The sequence below is a fragment of the Bombus terrestris genome, chromosome 5, assembly GCF_910591885.1.
Source record: "Bombus terrestris chromosome 5, iyBomTerr1.2, whole genome shotgun sequence".
Classification (NCBI taxonomy): domain Eukaryota; kingdom Metazoa; phylum Arthropoda; class Insecta; order Hymenoptera; family Apidae; genus Bombus; species Bombus terrestris.
The window spans coordinates 5,248,382-5,267,525 of record NC_063273.1 but is presented as its reverse complement, the minus strand read 5'-3'; the positions used below and the strand labels follow the sequence as shown (position 1 = coordinate 5,267,525).

The window sequence follows — 19,144 nt, the reverse complement described above, 5'->3', positions numbered from 1 at the left end:
TGATTTAGATAATTGTGTGTGAACCAGTGTTTCTTGGACAATAATATCTGTCATGGCATGCATTCAAATAGTCATAAATATTTTATGATTGTTAAACATATTATAGACTTAATTTATATTTGAGTCATTGAGAATCACTGGTCTTGGCGATAGTATACCTTTTCTGAAATCTTTTTTGTAAAATTATTAAAAGTATTTCCAAGGATATTTTCATGCATATTCATATTTTATGTTATAAGTAAATGAATTATTCTCGATACAAATGCGTATTATGTATATATTAATAAATTCTGTTTTTACGCAGATAAAAATAATGGACAGACAGAGGTAATTCTGTTTTGAAAGGTATGTTTTAATATCATGTGCAAAAGAAAACAATAACAACTATATTTTTATGTTAAATTAATAAACATAAAAGTATTATTGCAATAATAACAGCATCGCAGCTTTCGTGATAATTGTCGGTATTCCAGGCAAGAATCGACAAGTTTTTGTTGTATTACTTGAAATTTGAAAGTTACATAACGCTTGATACCGTCTACTTTTTGATAAACAATAAATATCTATGTAACATTGCTCTTTTTCATTTAAGCTCTTCGAGGTGTACTGTGATACATGCGTATGCTGACATTGACTAATTACCTAATTGTAAGTAACGAAAGTAAGAATTATGCTAATATCGTGTGTTAAGGCGAATGATTAATTTTCAAACTGTTGATCGAACATTTCTTCATATCGGTATGCGTTATTAAGCCGAAAACTAACGAAGGCTGGCCTGTTAAATATTAAACTATATTTGATTTACCGAATCGGAGATTTATAATGTTCCTACATTGTAAACTAAATAACGAGTCCAATAAATAATATGTTTTATTTGATTAGTACTGACCAGAAATCGCAGTATCGAATTTATTAGTTAACTTATAAAATTATTTTATTCGACGACCATAAATATATTTCTTGAATTGCTCTATTTTAAAGTTTTATTTTTCATGTATTAGTTACTATTATTCAAAAATATTTTTCGTTTCATGAAGCGAATAAGATTCCTTTATATCGAAGAAATCTGTAGTTGCAATTTGCATAATATTATTATTAATATAATAATTGATACAACGATACAAAGGAATATTTTATTGCGAACTGGTTAACTAGTCTGGCTGATTACATCCGTACAGATGCACATAAAAATGTCCGATCTTTTCCTATTTGTTGACTTTTCTATGAAACATTTTTCAACGCAGTTTTACGATTAAATTTTACGATTAAATCGTATTAAATTTTTAATTCTTTTCGCATTTTACTTCATTTATTTATAAAAGTGTACATTCTTTGTAATTATAAATGAAAAAAATTTAATTGTTATTACCGTCGTGTACTTTTCTTTCTAACATATTTACCCGATACATATGAATATTATTATTTCCAAAACCGTAGCTAGTTAAGTTTTGTTTTTTTACACGATTCGTAAAAAGTTTACAGGCAATCAATTTTTTTTATGACGCCACCTGCTTAGCCGACTACGATTATGTTCGATTTGTTCTTTTCTGTTTTCATTTCTTTTTTTAACATTTGTATAACGTGTCTTTACTAGTGCAACAAAATTTTATTTTGTAACTGATTTTACAATATGAAAAATTTTATACATAATATACTCAGAAAACTTTCTGTAAATATAATAAATAGAAGAAATGAAAAAATTACAAATACTTCGAGTAGATAACGACGTGGTGCAAAAAATGGACTTACAAATAGGTAATAACATCATTGGCCGAAATGTTGAAACTGGAGTAAGTATATTAATTACGCAAAGGAAAAATATAACAAAATAATCTTGAATTATTTCTGAATTGTCGATTATCTATTTTAAAATTGTAGATGTATTATGTACTTATATCATATATATGTACACATTCTTATGTATGTGTGATGAGTATGTTTCATTACGGGAAAGCTTTTTTTCATATATTCCCTCCACATTTAAAAACGTTTGCATCTTTTCAATCTAAAACTACTGTGAATTGTGAAAATTTAGTGTGCATAATTTGTATTTCAGTGTGATGATGATCGAATTATAAAATATGCCGCAATAATAAATTTAACATCTGACAATGAAATGACAATAACACCGGTAAGAAGGAATTCGTGATTATTTATAATGATGTAGATACATCGAATGCACCATTTATTAGTGTCCTATAGGAATTATTTTCTAGTATCAGGTTGCTCCATGTTATATGAAGTCTATCGAATCGTCGCGATGGCAACTTCTTAAATTGGGTGTTGCAGTACCGGTAAAACCTGGAGATGTTTGTACTCTGGTACCGGATAAATGTTGGTTTAAAATTATATCAGTACCTGATAAAATGGAAAATAATGAGGACTATACGTTGAAACGAAAAGTATTAAATTAATGTCTTAAATGATAGAGAAATTAATTTTCTAACATTTCTTAATAATCCCATTATAGGTTAATGAAGATTTAGATTCTAATAGTGTACGTGATAAAAGACTCTGTTCAGGAGAAGGAGATAATTCACGTTCTTCATGCAATGCATTGCATAAAATATTAAATAATGATCACAATGTAAATAAAGTAAATGTTGAAGAAAGTGTTACAAATGAAGATAATATAACATATAATAACAATGAAAATAAAGCACAAGATGCAAATTCTACATTAATATGTGATTATCACAACATAGATCAGTCATCTGCAATTGAGAGATCTGCTTATGAAGTTCAAAATATGAATAAAGAGAATAGTGAATCTTATGTAAATGAAAAGACTTTAAGCCTTAAAAAAAATTTAGATTTACCCTCTATAAGCGAAGACCATGAAAAAGTGGTGGTAGAAGATATACAATCCCCTGTTTCAAAAAATGTACATAGATCAAAAATATCTGCTAATGCAACAGGAAATGTTTTCAGAAGAGATAAATGCAGATATGGAGAGGAATGTTATAGGTAATTTTATATGTTTCTTTTTTTCTTATTATAGAGTTTCATGAAAAAATCCTTTGGCAGGAAAAATTCACAGCATAGAGATAAATTTTGCCATCCTGAAGATTCTGATTATGATATACCTGATAATAGAGAAGAATGTCCCTATGGCACTCGATGCTATCGTAAAAACCCTCAGCATAAAATGAAGTTCAAACATATTGGTACAAATATTGCAAATAATAAGCGTAAGAAGCAGAATTCTAAACAAACACAGATACAAAAATCTTTGGATACTATAAGTGGAATGGAGGATTCATCCGTAGAGGAGTCTGCTGAGGAATCTGTTGATGAATCTGAGTATGAGCCTTCTAGCAATGATGAAAGTTCAGATGATGATGAAATGTACTCTGACAAAAATTGAAAGTGAGCTGAGAAATGATATAGCTGACCAAGATTATAGATATAAAATCTTTATATCTATATAAAAATATACATTAATATAAGAAAAATGAGAGTATGGAAATGATATATTTTATAAATATTTTTACAATATTAAAGTCGATAACTAAGTAAAATGATACAAACATTGTCACATTTATTATAAATGTATAAAAACAATATTGAATAAACTATTTAAAAATAATTATGGAATATTTATGGTTATCTTCAAAGTTATTATTTATGTTTTTCTTTGAAGTTTATAAGTTTTTTAATAGGCATAATTTTCATCACTGTCTGCATATTCTTCATTAATTAGATCCACAAGTATGTGTTTTGGTATTTCTGAACCTCTTACTTTAATCGTATAGCAAACATTTTCTATTTTGTGGAGGTTTTGTTCAAGTGTGCAAAGCTTTCTATTCATTAACCTATTTGAAGTATTTGTACAACCAAGAAAACATGTATACATATCTCTAACAAAATTGCGTGTTTGGTAACAACTAGTTCTGTCTCCTGCTGTCAAGTTATTGATGCACAGACGCATTAGTTCTCCAGTCAGATCTGCAATGCCCAAGATATATTCATACGGATTGACTAAAACCTGTATGGTTTTAACATTACTAATCTCAGGATTATTATAAGTAAGTGTTTTTTCTATTTCTAACCAACTTTTCATATTATCACATTTTAGATACTGATAAAATGTAACAGCTTCTACATATTCTTCCAAACCGTTACGATAAGCTTTAAGATAGAGATATGGATCTTGATCTTCTAATTCATGCGCAATAGATTTAAAAAGGGTTCTTGCAACTTTTTGCAATCTCATATCAGCTTCACGTAGCACACTTTCCTCTTTGCTTTTTTTATCTATGGTGTGCAAAAGAAAAATTATTCTTTTACTTTCTATAGTAATATCTCTGCCAAATTTTACAATTCTTTCAAAACGATCATGTTTGTCATCTAATTTAGTTGCATATACTCGAAATTGTTGTAAAATTTCACTGCTTTGTTCTGTAATATCCATGATCTCTTTTCTCTTATCATCGACGTTAATCTTCTTAGTACAGCAATGTCCACGATTTTCTCTTCTTTGTCCAATCATAAAATAAGAAAATTAAAATTTTAATATTCTTTGCTAAAATTGTCGGTATGTTTGGTTTAATGAAGTACATTCTGATTTAAAATTGCATCACACGGATTTAGTAAATATTATAAACAAAAGTGATTTATAAGAAACTGATAATATGAATGATGCAAAGTAGTTTTTAAAATATTTTATAATTTCATTAATATACCTTCGATTTGTGATATAATTTTTTTACTGATACAATGTTATTATGTTAGATTATAAATACAATTACAAATGAATAGAATTGTCCTCTATTTATATATGTAATAACAATAGCATTGATTAAGTACAAGATAGATCTGACATTCAGTGCTTTTTCGTGTTCCACGTTTTGGGAGTCACCTAACTTTAGTCGATGAGTTATCTAACAAGAGATGTTCAACTGTCCCGCAATATTCAATGGTGGGTGTAATTAATGTATTTGTTGCCTAAGGAAAGAAAGAAGAAGTTTGGGAAAATATATAATAAAAGATTATATATGTATATATGTATGTACAAAATGTGTACAGATTGCAATATGCAATAGGCTTTGGACCGGCAGATTGCACAGTTCTTAGGTTAATATCATTTTTCAAATAGCAGTATTCGGAAATGTAAAATATTTCTATCGCTTTTTATATAGTAATATTTTAGAACATTAATGTTTGGGAAACGCGATCCCAATTACGTCATAAATTAATACTATTTATCGATAAGATATATTTATGTATACTACTACAAATCTTGTATTTTACTATAATATAATATATAATTTATCAGAAAGAATTGAATAACTTACGTACAAAGGTAAAATTCTTTCATGAATTATAGATTTTTGTATTAAAATAAATGTCGAGAAAATGCAGTATTAGGGTACTAATAGAACATAATACGTACCTGAGTAATTTGCGCTCTGGTGACAGAAATAGGAATTAAACTTTGAAATCATACCATTTCGCGCGTTGTCATATTGAAAGGAGGAAGTAACTGAAGAGTCTTCGTTAGAAATGTGGAAAATTTAATACATATCGACATGTCATTACTTCAAAATGGTAAGAATCCTACTTTGAATCGTTTTATATGCACAGATATTAACATATTGCGGACACATCACGTTCGTGAAAATTCTCGTGGTTATTCTAATACTTGAGGCCGGTTACGAAAATTTTTGTATTTTTATCGTTATGATTTAGAGAGAAACAATTAACTATACTCTAAATACAGCTAGTAATAAAACGATTAGTCTACAATATTCTAACACAATTAATAGCGATTTATCGTATTTCCATATAAATAAATGGATATTGAAATAAATTTCAAGAAAATCCGGCTAATAACGGGTTACTAATAGAACGTGATACGTTCCTGAACCAAGCGCACTCTTATGGTCAATTTTGAAATAAAAATTTAAAATTACACCATTTCGCGCGGCGTCATCTTGAAAAAGAAAGCAACTGTCGAGAGCTCGTCATAAATGTGAAAAATTTAATATATAACACCAAGTCATTGCTTCAAAATGGTGAGAATCTTAATTTGGTTCATTTTGTATTCATAATCTAATACAATTTATAGTAATTTGTCGTTTTTTTATATGAATGTAAATAGACGGTTGTTAGTTTCCGATCAAAGTCACTGTATACATACACCGAGAAGCACAAATCACGTATTGTTAGAGTGAAATTGTTTTCACTCTTCTTAATTTTATTCGTTCTCTTCTTTTCTCTTTCCTATCTTTTTGCTTTCTTTTCTCTTTTTGTCATACATTCAACTATGATCATGAACGAAATGTAGTTCGATAATCATTCGATTTTACGGCAAAAATAATTTCGTTTTCTTTTATTTTAATTTTGTTCGTCTAAATTACATATATTAGCTCCTGTGTGTTTCCATTCTCCGCGTTGTGTTTCAGTCTAACGTATTGAAAACATATCCTTTCCAAAAATTTGACGACTCTTGTTTGTGCACTCTCGATTTGTTGTTAAGTCTCCCCACTCTCTGCCAACCGAACTTTGGCGCGGGGTCATTCCATCGACGAAAATCGGAGCGATTAGGTGTGTGTATTACTCCGTGACAGATGTTCCTTTCCTACTACGTAGTACATAAATATGTATATATTTGTATATATATGTATATATACATAAATATGTATATATTTGTATATATATGTATATATTTACACGCGTAGTTATTATTTCACCACTCAAACTCACGCCACTGTTAACTTCGTTTAATTAATGTACGTTTTTATTTAATAATTTATTATAATTTAATGAAGATTTTACAATGTACATTTAGGATATACAATTTCTGTAGTAATTAAACTTTATTCAAATTTTAATTCATTTTGTTATTAAAATTTCAAATTTGGCTAGAGTTTGGAGTTGTTTTATTTTTCATTATATCAAACTTCCTAACAATCGATAATATGTTTTTAAGAACAAATTATATTTTATATATTTTGTTCCAGATTTTTCACAACTTTAACTTTTTCCTCTTCTCTGGGAAGGATGTATAGCGGTGCTTCAGTTTAAAATATGTAAGAATCTTTGCACATGATATTTCGATTAATTTTATCTGTTTTGTATATTGGCTATTTTCGCTTATTATTAATTATTATTAATTAAAAAATAAAATCTGATTGAAAAACAGGTTTAAACTGTCCATTCTTGAATTGAATATTATCAGCAAAATTTTTTATATAATAGAGGTCAATATTTTATTATTTCAAACTTTTAAAATAATTAACACTATTATTGAGAAGAATATTTTGTGTTTTGTTACAGATTTCTTGCAGTCTGAAGTTCTTCTACGGGATTCGAGGATTCTTCTTTGATAATAGGCTTCGCGGTAACTTGCTTGGGCCACAACATCCATAATAACATTCTTCGCGTTTAATCGTGAGTTGCATGCATTTTTGTTCCTCCGGTCACTCAATCATGCCGTAGGACGAAAGGTTCGAATCGACACGGGTGACTGGTTGTAATTTACGTTGAATTTTTTGCGAGTACAGTGACCGCGGATATTTGTTATATCCATGAGTAGTAACATTTGCTCTATGTATTATTTATTAGTTCAGGATAGGTCTTCTTGCACATCGCGTTTTTTTATATCAATTGCATGATATTGACAAATTTTATATTAATAATATCGACAATGGAACTAACTAATACAAACGATATATTAACAATTAATTTGAATTTTGTGATTGAAGATATGCTCACTATAATTACTTTTAAAGTTGAAATGTATATTTACTGAGAACTGAAGTGACTTAATTAAATATTTCGTAGTAATGAAGTCGGATACCCTCCGACTTCGTTGCATTCAACATTGCAATTATTGCATATCTAATGATAATGATAATAATAAGTTTCTTTTATTTCACCTTCTGTTTTCTGATGACATTATTTCAAAGGATTTAATTGTTTGCCCTTCATTTTTTAATTTGGGTATTGATTTAATATATACATATAGAGATATTAAAGCTTAATCCTGCCGTAAAAAAATGTATTGAATTTTATGTGCAAGAAGAAATTTCGCGACAGGCAAATTTTGGAGTCAAAGCAAGTTTTGAACACTGTTTTCATACTTTCGAAAATGTGCTTTGACGAAGGGATTGCCTGAGATTGTTTGTATTAATATTTAACTTTGAGTCAAGTATTAAATAAATTTCTTATTCAATATCAGTTTGTCTTTTTTGTAATGTGATTTCAATGATTCATAGTGTCAATTATTTGGACGAATCATTATATTGCATCGATGCTATTTGTACTGTTTATTTTAAATAAGTTCAATATTGACATTTTGGTAATTTATTAAATTAATAAAGTAGAGCATAGAGTGTTAATAATTGAGATAAAATACGAAAATGCAAAATGAAGAAAGGTCAGCCCGCTAAAGACGAAATAGATGCACTAATACCTTTTTTTAAATTAGGATTTTCAGGTTTTACCCTTTCCGTGTTTATTGCCAGGACCTCACTCACGTGCCCAGGTGCTACTTGGGTGAGAGAAAGGCAATGGGTACGATGATCATTGATTTTATAATAATTTGTAAGCGACTGACGATGCGTTAGTGTATCGTGCACGACGCACTTTCCACATAGTGTGTGTGGTTAGGCTGTGGAATTGCGTCGTTATAAAACATATATTCACACAAATATCATTTCAATTACAATCTGTAAAAACAAAGATTCGTTATTAAATACGGCGAATCACAGGTGTTAGTATTATTAATTTTCTTGTTAAATTATAATATATGCTACCAAATTTCGTACCATCTATAATTTCTTTGAGAAATAGATACATTCTTTGAATTATGAATATTTTTAATTAAAACTGAGATTTACTTTTATTGTGTTGTACGCAATGGTCGCTAGCCTTTGTCAGTCGATTTCAGGAAAATGGTACGTAATATTAGAGTGTGCATGTTGTGTGCCAAACTCGGGTGTCGGAGGCGTCCCGGGACGTTCTCTCTAGTGTAGGTCCTTGCGCCCGAGTGTTACGTGTGAGAATCGTGGAGTGAGCGTGTTGGTGTGCCTGTTTTGCCATTTTTAAATATAGGGCTAGGTAGGTCAGGTAGCATACTTTCTGGCATGCCTGTTGAGTATAAGTAGGTAGGGCCGGGCAGGTTGGCACAGTCTCTGGTCGGGTAGGCGCGTTTTCGCGTGTCCAACCTGTTTCAGGAAATTTCATTCGAAAAATCGACGGTGAAGCTGGCACGAATGGAACATGCCATCGTCTTTGACTTTGCCCATCGATTTTTTTAATTTCGCGGTCGTGATCGCGATTGGGTTTCGGCACGAACGTTAATATTGCTCGAGCATGCACATGCGAACGGACAGCGATCTCTATATGATCGTTGTTTATCCATGTGTATTTGGATCAGCTTTCGCGATTTATGTTTTTATTTCACCTCTGTACGTTATTTTTTGTTTTGCGATTTAGAAAGTCTCGAGCTTAGATGTAAGTTTCAGCGGGCATCGCGCTCGAAGAAAGAAGAGGCTATGAGCCGAAGAGGCCCGGCAAACTGCCACGCAAGAGGGCAACTACTAATGGCTTCCCATCTTCTGGATCATCCAGAGAATGGAAAGTCATTCTCGTTACTACTTTGTCATTGTACTCGCTTTTAGTATTTGTAGTAGTATTAGTTGTGATTTGTTTATTTGCTGACGTGCACGTCGGCCTATCGTCATGTTGGGCTAATCGCGGTCTGTGAATTAGAGTTGCGAAAAAATGATAATCGCGTATATTTTAGTGTTGCGAATTATGACATCGCGATTGCCTTTAGCAATCTTTATTATGAATTGTCAGAATTTCTTAGAGTAATACATAGTAAAGTCTTTTTTGGTTCCTTTAAAGTTTCTTCCTTCGTTTAAAGATATATAAATGTTAATGTTTCATTACTATTTAACATAAATATTTAGTTTTTATTTGATATATAATTATTTATTTTATTTTTGTTTTAAGATATGTCTTGCGGTCTTTCATCGCGATTCTTTTAATTAGTTTTCTAGTTAGAGTTGCGTTGATCAATGATCGCGTCTTTAAAATAGTGTTGCGCCTATATTATGCCCAATCTTCTTCCACCGAACCGTGGAAGCACGTTTCTATTCCTGGATCATCTGACGCAGCTTCATCACTAGCCATATATATGGTTACATTGGACCGCTATTACTTTATTAGTGTTGCGAACATATTGATCTGAATGCATAGATTAATAATTATTAGTGTAAATGAATTTTCTATCTTTTCTTTTTGTTTTTTTCCTATCGATATTAAAGATTAATTAATATTAACAAAATGATAATGTAGTCATCGCGATTTGCTTTGAGAATTTTCTATTTTATGGCTACATATATGTATTAAATTATAGTTGCTAAATAGAATGAATATTCTATTCACGGGTTGTCCGATTACACTGAGTGCATATTTTCATCATTTACTAGTGTAAAATTAAAATTGCCACAGCACTCACGTTCTACAAATTTTGTTATAATTTCTAATTCTCACTATTCACTATATAGCATTACATATAACGAATAAAGGTACAATTCTCGGTAAAATGGCAAATATAGTGCTGTACATTTTGTCCTTCTGTTGGATTATTCGAACAGAGATAAGCATCAAATCGAGCGTATCGCGAAACATAAAAATTACGCGAAAGATAATATTAGTAAGATAAAATTAAAAATTATGATGAAATTTCAACAATTTAAAATTACCTTTCTTTTTTTTTTTTCTTTAATCAGTACCAACTTCTGGCAAATATCAACCAGGAGAGATTTATTATGATTGCAATTGTATTTTGTATAATTTGTATTAATTATTTATTTTTTTTACAGAAATATAAAGGTAAATTGTTTTTAAAACGTTAAGGTAATCGAAAGCGTGGAATTTTCTAGCGAAAGCTTGCTTTTGTTGGTTTTTGTATCTAAAGGTACAATACGTATATCCACTCTCGGATTTCGCATGGAAGAATAGGCTATTGAGATTCTCGTTCGAAAATCTTTACTTACGAGGGTGTTGGAAAGAACGTTACAAGAAATTATATGCTCGATCGAAGAGATTTCTACCGTAAGTAATCTGCTTGACTAGGTCAGTTCGATATATTTAGCCGTGATAAAAGACACCAAGATTGCGACGTGAAACAGAGAAAACAGATAGAAGAAGATTCTCATTAGGTATCTGAGTTTCTCGCGTCTTGAAACAAAGATTATCTGGAAACGGGGCCACGATAAATCGCGTCCTTTCCTTGACCTAAATTTCAACAGCAACCGAGCAGAGTTTATGCGATCACCTTTTGGTCTGTTTCGAAGATATACGTTCTCGAGCTTTGTTCTCGACTACTATACGAGATAGCGCCATTCCCTTTTTGCAGAGTGCATTTAACGTCCATGGGTGCATTAAATCTCTTGCGGAAATAGTCCAGAGCTCGATCCGAGTCCAATGACTTCTTCCTTTTAGTTTGCGAGTATTTTACGTAAAAATCTACCTATGGAAGACGTAGTTTGGGTCAGCTGTAAGAACAAATTGATAGAAACACTGTTTTCTCGTTCATTCTTCTTATCGCGTTCAAAGTTTCTCATTTTCGTATCTACGAATTCTTATTTGACATATTTAGTCATTAAGAACGTTTACCTGAGATCGAGGACCGTTGAAAGTATCGTAATGCAATCGCGTAACACGAAATCGATGTGTTTTATTTATATACAATATTTACAAAGGCATACTGTTATCGAGTAGCTAATAAATATCTTCGTACGCTTAAACGTGTACAATGTTGCATAAGCATGGCTTTAGTCTTTTTGATTTTCATGTGTTGCGACAGAACGTAGCCTATTCGGAGTGTGTCAAGTGTCAAGTCCGTGACTATGCTCTTTTCCTTGTAATTACAACACTGTTTCCTTTGTTCGCCGATCTTTAGATGCAGCTTTCTTGGATCACGGCGCTTCTGATTGCCGTTTCCGAATATCGATGTGGCCTCTGAAGACTATAAAATGTCTGCAAACAGAGTTATTCCTTTTTTTAACTGAATGTTTTTCACGGCAACGTTCGATAGATTTATAGAACGAGCCTTTCTAATCAAAAGACACGATTATTCGCGTTATTACGCTTCATCCTTTAAAAAACGACGAAGCAGAAATGAAGTTACTTACGTTCGGCGATGCTCGAGGATAATCTGAGTCTTCTATAACATCGTGGGATATTTCTCGGCCTTCTAGCTGTCGTGGCCTCCGTGGTAAGGAACCGTAATGTAGAAGCTTCCTATCTGGAAAAATTTCATCGTAGCATTCTATACACTATGGTGTAATTTGGTTTATCGAAAGTCTATCATCGATATAATTGGATGTGGCTTCTTTTTTTTTTGACAAGCCCTTTTTAAACTTGAAAAGCGGTGTATTACGTACAGCGATCATTTACGAGAGACAAATTGACGAGATCGAAGGGAAAGACGTTTCATAAGATAACCACGTCGTATCCATTGTTTGTGCGGATTTTTCGTACAGCAGTATTCACGAAAACAAATATTCGATTTCTGAATCGATGCATCTACGTCGAATAGGTCGACGTAACGTACGCATTTTCCACGAGCAATTTTCTTGAAAGTATCGTTAACCATGGTCGTCGTTTAGGACGAGACTCGATATATTTGCGATTCTTCGCTTAAACGGAGCACTTTCATCAGTCTGAGTAGAAATTTACCAGATGAGATGGTGGGTTATTTTTCGCCGATCTCATCGAATGTGAATAAAGATAGAATATGTTTTTCCGTTCGAATTCACCTGTAGATTTCGCGCGATAGAGAAACTAATCTTGTGTGTGTGTGTGACAGAATGTTCAAGCGTATTCTAAATTTCAACTTATGCGAAACAGAAGCGTATACAGAGCGTATAACGTAACTCACCTGTGAAATGATTGGTCAAGGCTGTAGTTGGTATGAGATCTGGATTCCCATCTTCCTCTTCGCCTTTGGTAGCAAAAGTCGCGATACTTGGTTGTTGGGGTGGTTTTGGCTTTGCCGGAGTGGCCGCGTGTTTCCTCCAAAGCGCCATTAATACTCCGGTCACGATTAGACCCAAACCGGTTGCGGTACCTCCTAGGCCAATCAGGATCGGTGACATATCCACGGAAGATGTCGATTCGCCTATAAACCAAATCATCCTCAATCCTACAACGTATCTACGTGGCTAAATTACTTTTATCTTTTCTCTCGTTCTCTTTCTCAAATTTCATACGTACATTTTTATATTCATTATGCACAGTTGGATGAAAATTTCATCAACGACGTAAGTACGTATTTATTAATTTTGGAATAATCCTATATTGCGTTTCTTTCGTGAAAGCTGAATTAATTCTTAATTACTTATATCGATCGATTCTTAATTACACTATTTGCAATGATAAATGATCATTGGAAATACATTACTGGAAATAAATTGTAAGTCAATATAAAATTTAAAGAGTAATTTTATTTGGTGGGTGTACATCGAAACTATGTACGTGTATGCAATTGTGTAATTAATTAAATGTTCGTTTCGACGAATTAATGGATGTAAATAAAAGAATTGGCGAATATTTTATTTACGGTCTTTACTCGTGATATGGCACTTTTGAACGAGCTAACGGAATAGTAGAGCGGAAACAACGAATGTATTACCAAACGATACGCGAAAATGGCAAAATAGAACTGTGTCCAATTTTCATTTGACTACTATTCTGAATTTTATTTTTCTTTCCTTCGTTTTCGCCCTCTTTCTCATATATATGTATGCACGTATGTCTTTCCTTTTTCTACGAAGACCGTGTTACATCCATTGAATATTAAGATTGATTAAATTTGAAAACGTCTCGATCGTAACTAATGGAAAGTTTTTGTTTGGTAAACAAGCGAACTTTGTACACGTTAATTAACAAATGGAAAGGGATAGTAAATGGACACATCTTGATTGGTGGGATGCGTGGCAATAGTGAGAGAGACCTGTTCATCTCTGAACGAGAGATAAGTTTTGGCGAGTCGTATCCTTTGAAGCACCCGTGGCTTATAAAACAGATACCGATAGCTGTGTTCCTATCTCTTTGTACATATAACCTGTTCAATTCGCGTTAGAGGTACTTACGCACCGGTGAACTTGGCCACTCCTTTTAGAGCTTCTCCTTCCATGATCACTGGATCACTGGAGCCCTTCATATTGACCGCGTAAAGAGCGACCGTCGTTGGCTTGCGAAGTTCCAACTCCCAGTAAGGATTTGGCGATTCCAGTCGTTGCTTGTCCACAATCGCGACAAATTTTTGCGGCAAACCACCGTCGTATCCTTCCACGCAAGATATTCTGATCCGTGAACCGGTCTGATTGTACGCCGTGCAGTTTTGCAACGGGTACGGTCTGCCTGCGGGCGAGACATCATTTCCGATCATACGACGTACAATTTATAGATAATATTTATAGATAAAGGATACTATACGTATCGAGACGAACGATCGCGCGTAACTTAACGTTTCGAATGAAATCACGAGTATTTACGATGAATACGATTATAGCAACAACATGAGTTACCGCGGGGACATATAAATATACAGCGGGATATATAAATGTCTTTTATTTGAAAAGAACGAGCACGTGTGTTGACAGAGGATTGTTTACTGCATACAGCAAAATTTTGCACGACCCGGTGCGGTGCGGTACGGCAATGGAAAGGGAAAAACAGTGGCATAGTCGCGTTGCGGTTCGCGCAACTTCATTTTATTTCGCAACGAGAATAGGAACGCGATGCTTCATCGTTTCACGACCAATGAAATTATATCGCACGATCGTCATTATCGGCGATGGTGTTGCATTAACGAGATCACTTGTATGCAAATAGGAGTTTGAAAAAGCTTGCGCAGGCGTCGGACAGTTCGGTCGTTGTAGTTCATTTTTTATTTCTCCGTATAACGCGCAACGAAAATAATCCTTTGCAGCAGTGTAAATTAGAGGAGCCACGATAAAGCAGATTTCCTGCGTTTTTAAAACCCTTACCTTTTTTGAGCGTATTTTTATTTTTACGCGTTTTCATTTTCATTTTCTAGCTTTGTACGCACCTTGTAAATTATTTAAGAGCATATTTCTAACGCGCGTCATGCTTTGTTTGGTCGAGAGCGAGTATTCGCAAATTGTTTCGATAATTTACCTCGAAAATCGTTAGCTTTCGTGTAACGTTATATTATATGTATCTAATATACATAATGTAGGTACAATGTATTGTATATTTACGCGTACTCGTATCAGAATCATAATTGTTGCCGTTTGCTTCCGTTTCTCGGCAAACGTAACAACTTAGTCAGGGGAAGAAAATGCTCGACGCTCGAACGCGACTAGGTTGGCGTTTCCACTTACCGCCTTGCATTATCGTTACAATTAACGATTTAATTACTCTCGGCCGGCGAGGTGGACCCAGCGAGTCGTGCTGTTTCACACGGGGCGTATACTGGTCGCCGTATGATAAAAGATTACCCGATAATTACTAACGTAAGAAATACGTTGCTTCTCCACCGAAAATAAATTATGCGTCCAATTATCGCAAGCAGTGCACGTTAAAGTTGAGTTAAAATTGAATCGTCGGGGAACTATTGACCGAGTTTAGCAGACCTCTCTATCGATCTTTCTACAGGTGCGATACGGACTAAATTAATTTCGTGAACTCGGCTAAGTTCGGCAGTAATTTTACCTGCTTTTCCATCGTTCCGATCGGTTTTCGATCAGTATGTTTTTCATCGACTGTAATTCGAATGTCAGTGCATTGCGCACTCGTCGTAAACGAGTATATTCTAGCGGAGACTGCGTATAAAATTTCCAGCAAAACGTTATCTACGACAGGATCGGCGTATACGCGTGGACGCGATGTGACAAATGGTAAACGAGTTCTGACGAACCTGCTGCGATCACTTGGTAGATGCATGGTTGTTTCGAGGGACCCACGATGTTGCTAGCCCAACAACCCAATGTTCCGTAATCCATATCGGATGATGGGGTATAATTGAGTCTACTCAAGGTGCCTTCGTTGGAATACTTTGTGGACGGAATGTCGCTGAGATCACCGCTACTGTTAAACGTCCAGTGGAAGGAAACGGAGGTTGGGCTTGCGTCAACCTCGCAAACTAAGCTGATGGTTTCGTGCTTTAAGGCACCGTGGACCTCTTCGGGAACGTTGAGGGGTGGTGGCGTTGCGTTCTGATACCTCCAACCAGCCGAGTTTAAAACGTGTTTGCACACAGGAGCGACTGCAATAAAAACAATAACTATGAATAATATGCTCGATGTATCTTAGGTGTTTTACACCGTTCACGTTTTACACCGTTCACTTACACTTGCGGCGATATATTGCCCGTTAATAAAAACGAAGGATCACTGCGAGACTGGCGTAAAATATTTATTTCGCGCTGCGTTTATCTCGAAGGGAATAGAGTGCGTGCATTAACATAAAGGAAAATAAAAGCTGACTTATCCGGGCAACTAGCAAAGAAATGTGTATACCAGCCGAGTTTTATCGCCAAACTCTCGCCAGATAAAATATCTTTTTCTGGCTCATGATTGGGCAATGTAACAGCGGCAAAATATACTTACACATAACCTCGAGGTTCACTACGTTAGAACTAGCACGACCCTCGACATTGACGGCCATGCAGGTGTACCTTCCAGCGGATTCTCGAGTTATACTCTGAAGTACCAGAGAGTGGTCCGAGAGTACTATGCCGGCGGTGACGTTGTAATGGAGCTCTTCTTCCTGAATAAACAAAGGGAGAATATCCTGCGTCAAAGAATCGCTACGTCGGTTGAGATTTCGTTCGATTTAGTCGGCATCCATTACTTTCGTCTTTAACGACGAGATTTTTCGAAAATGTTTCAGAGAGATTGAAATGACGAGAAAGGATAGGAGGAGCAGATAGTCGACGAATAGACGGTTCACGGTTTGTTGCGTATGTCATACATAGTTAAGTCTTCTCAGCCACGGTTACAGGGAAAAGTTAGCGACGTGGTCGGTGGAGCTTCGAAAAGTTAGTACAGTGTTTGGTACATTCTCCGGTTCCTATCCAACCATAAAGCCTGTCATACGCGCGAAAGATTCAAAATTTACCTCGTAGCAAAAACACACTCGAAACTCGCTCGAACTTTGCTTACCAAATCTCTCGCGAATGTGGGAGTTTTTCAAATAGGAACGAAATTCTATACGATACGTACGCTGGCTAAATCTCCGCTCCGCGTGTACTTTCCCACCACAGTCGAGCAATTTCTTCTCGCTCTGTTTACAGATTGCGTACGAAAGATGAAGGTTCACAAGGATCAAAGTAACGGAGAAAGTTTAACACGTTGAACTTTGTTCTTGCGCGTTTTGAATTTCTTCGCCGTGACCGAAGAAAACGTTGCTAACGAGACAACGTAGTTCTGTTTGCAAATTGTCGCTTGCTTCGTGGACTTGGTCAAAGGGAATTTACGATTTATACTACTCGGGTACTATTTTCCGTCTTCATTCTCCTTTCGTACTTGCTCGTTATTTTACGTTCGTTGAAACAGGCGCGCGCGCCTCTCTCTCTGTCTAACCTCTTGTCGTTACACTCATCTCTAACCACTGGTTTACGAATACACTCTACCACGCGTCTACGAATCATACGCTCTTGTATACACCCACTAGCGGGCAGATTTTCGCACCTCTTCGTCCTGTACTCTTCTTCGAATCTTCGTTTATGCAAACGTATTTATACACACACGTACACATGTACACATATATGCACATGGCCACGCGCGATATTATAATTTCCCCTTAACTTTCTAGCAAAGGCTTTGCACACAGATTGCGGCCCAAGGCGTGTCACGCAAAATGGAGGCCGTAGATGGGTGGAAATTTCGGAAACTCGATTATTCCTGTTGCCTCGGGAACTTTATATGTATATGTTGTATATACCCACGGATGTCTCATGGCAAGTAGACTATTTGAATATTTCGACGAAGCATCGCTAAAATCATAACTCGTTCGACTCGATTGATTTTTCCCCTTCCTAAGGAAAAAACTTTCTGAATTCCTGTATCCGATAAATCGTATTTCTCGTTATTACTCATTGCTAAATTCCAGCAAAGGCATTCCAGCAGAGAAAGGGAGAAGGGAGATAGAGTGAGTGAGAGAGAGGGAGAAGGGAGATAGAGTGAGAGAGAGAGAGAGAGAGAGAGAGACGAAGCGTAGTAAACTCTGGTTGTAAATTTGACAGGTTTCCATGCAAATCACCTTGGAATTAATACATACTCTATCCGAGTAGCGTCGAAACTAATTCGGCGTGTACGCTTGTTCCTGTTATCGGTTTTAACTAATTGTAAGTTCCGAATTGCAACTCGTCATTAATCGTGTTTAGTTCACGCGAATAAAAAGGCAACTAGATCGACAACTTTGGATGTATTCAAACAGCGTGGAAACGTATTCGCGTAGAATTGGGGTAACCCGGGACTTTATCTTCGTATTAGCATACTTTCAAGATTTGATTGGAAGAACAAATAAAGATGCGAGACGATGTTGGCAGAGATAGAAGACCAAGACGGTGTGACGTTGTCAGAAATGTAATATGACGAGCGACGTACCCGTTTCATTCGGTTTCGTAGGAATATGCGGAAACTTGCACGTGCCAATTGTACGCCTCGCTTTCGACGCAAGAACTTGCGGAAGAACAACTCGAAACTATCTTGAATTGGAAAGCAATATGCCTTTACACGTAACAGTTATCACAAGCGTTTGTGCATCGAAACGGAGTATGCACCGTCGAACGCACAACGTTTTATGCTACCTCGCGCTTTATATACGTTCAATATTTGTAACGTTTCCCTTTTATCCCTTGTCGAAACATCGTAAAAACAATATAGTAAAGCTGCTTTACGAGCAAAGAAGTATCGTGCTGGTTTGCAAGGTACATATTCGAAACAATTCCTTTCTTCACGGTATGCCTTCATTTTACCTCGAATTCCTGTATTTTCATATAACGTAACGTGACTGCATTAGATGTTAAATATTCGCATTCATGTCAGAACAATAATACGTATTCGTGGCAAGCAAGGAATACATTTGCTTCCTTGCATTACAAACGGATGCCAGAAAAGCGGTAGACAAGAGCGATAACTCCTATTCT

General features: G+C 34.8%; 3 protein-coding genes across 10 annotated transcripts in view; 1 reads left to right on the top strand and 2 right to left on the bottom strand.

Annotated features, from left to right (window-relative positions):
- Nucleotides 1-303: 303 nt before the first annotated feature.
- LOC100643445 (translin-associated protein X) lies at nt 304-4,845 on the bottom strand. 3 transcript variants are annotated; one of them, XM_012308769.3, is made up of 2 exons: nt 4,686-4,845; nt 304-4,475 (listed from the first exon to the last, which is right to left on the bottom strand). In XM_012308769.3, exon 2 carries the CDS (start codon nt 4,412-4,414, stop codon nt 3,656-3,658), a length of 759 nt encoding a protein of 252 aa, XP_012164159.1. In that variant the 5' UTR covers nt 4,415-4,475; nt 4,686-4,845; the 3' UTR covers nt 304-3,655. The 3 variants fall into 3 exon arrangements, with proteins under 3 accessions (XP_012164159.1, XP_003395664.1, XP_048262160.1); XM_003395616.4 differs by having other exon boundaries at nt 304-4,478; nt 4,686-4,842; XM_048406203.1 differs by lacking the exon at nt 4,686-4,845 and having other exon boundaries at nt 304-4,662.
- Nucleotides 1,657-3,589, top strand: LOC100643195 (aprataxin and PNK-like factor). 3 transcript variants are annotated; one of them, XM_048406201.1, is made up of 5 exons: nt 1,657-1,790; nt 2,057-2,131; nt 2,223-2,402; nt 2,471-2,967; nt 3,028-3,589. In XM_048406201.1, the coding sequence occupies exons 1-5, from the start codon at nt 1,692-1,694 to the stop codon at nt 3,365-3,367; spliced, it is 1,191 nt and encodes a 396-aa protein (XP_048262158.1). In that variant the 5' UTR covers nt 1,657-1,691; the 3' UTR covers nt 3,368-3,589. The 3 variants fall into 3 exon arrangements, with proteins under 3 accessions (XP_048262158.1, XP_048262156.1, XP_048262159.1); XM_048406199.1 differs by having other exon boundaries at nt 2,217-2,402; XM_048406202.1 differs by lacking the exon at nt 2,223-2,402.
- Nucleotides 4,846-11,678: 6,833 nt separating the features above from the next.
- Nucleotides 11,679-19,144, bottom strand: part of LOC100643569 (nephrin) — a 99,775-nt gene continuing 92,309 nt past the window's right edge. For 3 of the 4 annotated variants that reach the window (XM_012308772.3, XM_048406196.1, XM_048406195.1), the window contains 6 exons: nt 16,602-16,761; nt 15,911-16,258; nt 14,122-14,388; nt 12,905-13,144; nt 12,156-12,268; nt 11,679-12,000 (listed from right to left, as the gene is read on the bottom strand). In XM_012308772.3, coding sequence (XP_012164162.1) covers nt 11,920-12,000; nt 12,156-12,268; nt 12,905-13,144; nt 14,122-14,388; nt 15,911-16,258; nt 16,602-16,761 — 1,209 coding nt within the window. In that variant the 3' untranslated portion in view covers nt 11,679-11,919. The remainder of the gene's footprint in view (nt 12,001-12,155; nt 12,269-12,904; nt 13,145-14,121; nt 14,389-15,910; nt 16,259-16,601; nt 16,762-19,144) is intronic. The other variant, XR_007224202.1, reaches the window with a different exon arrangement.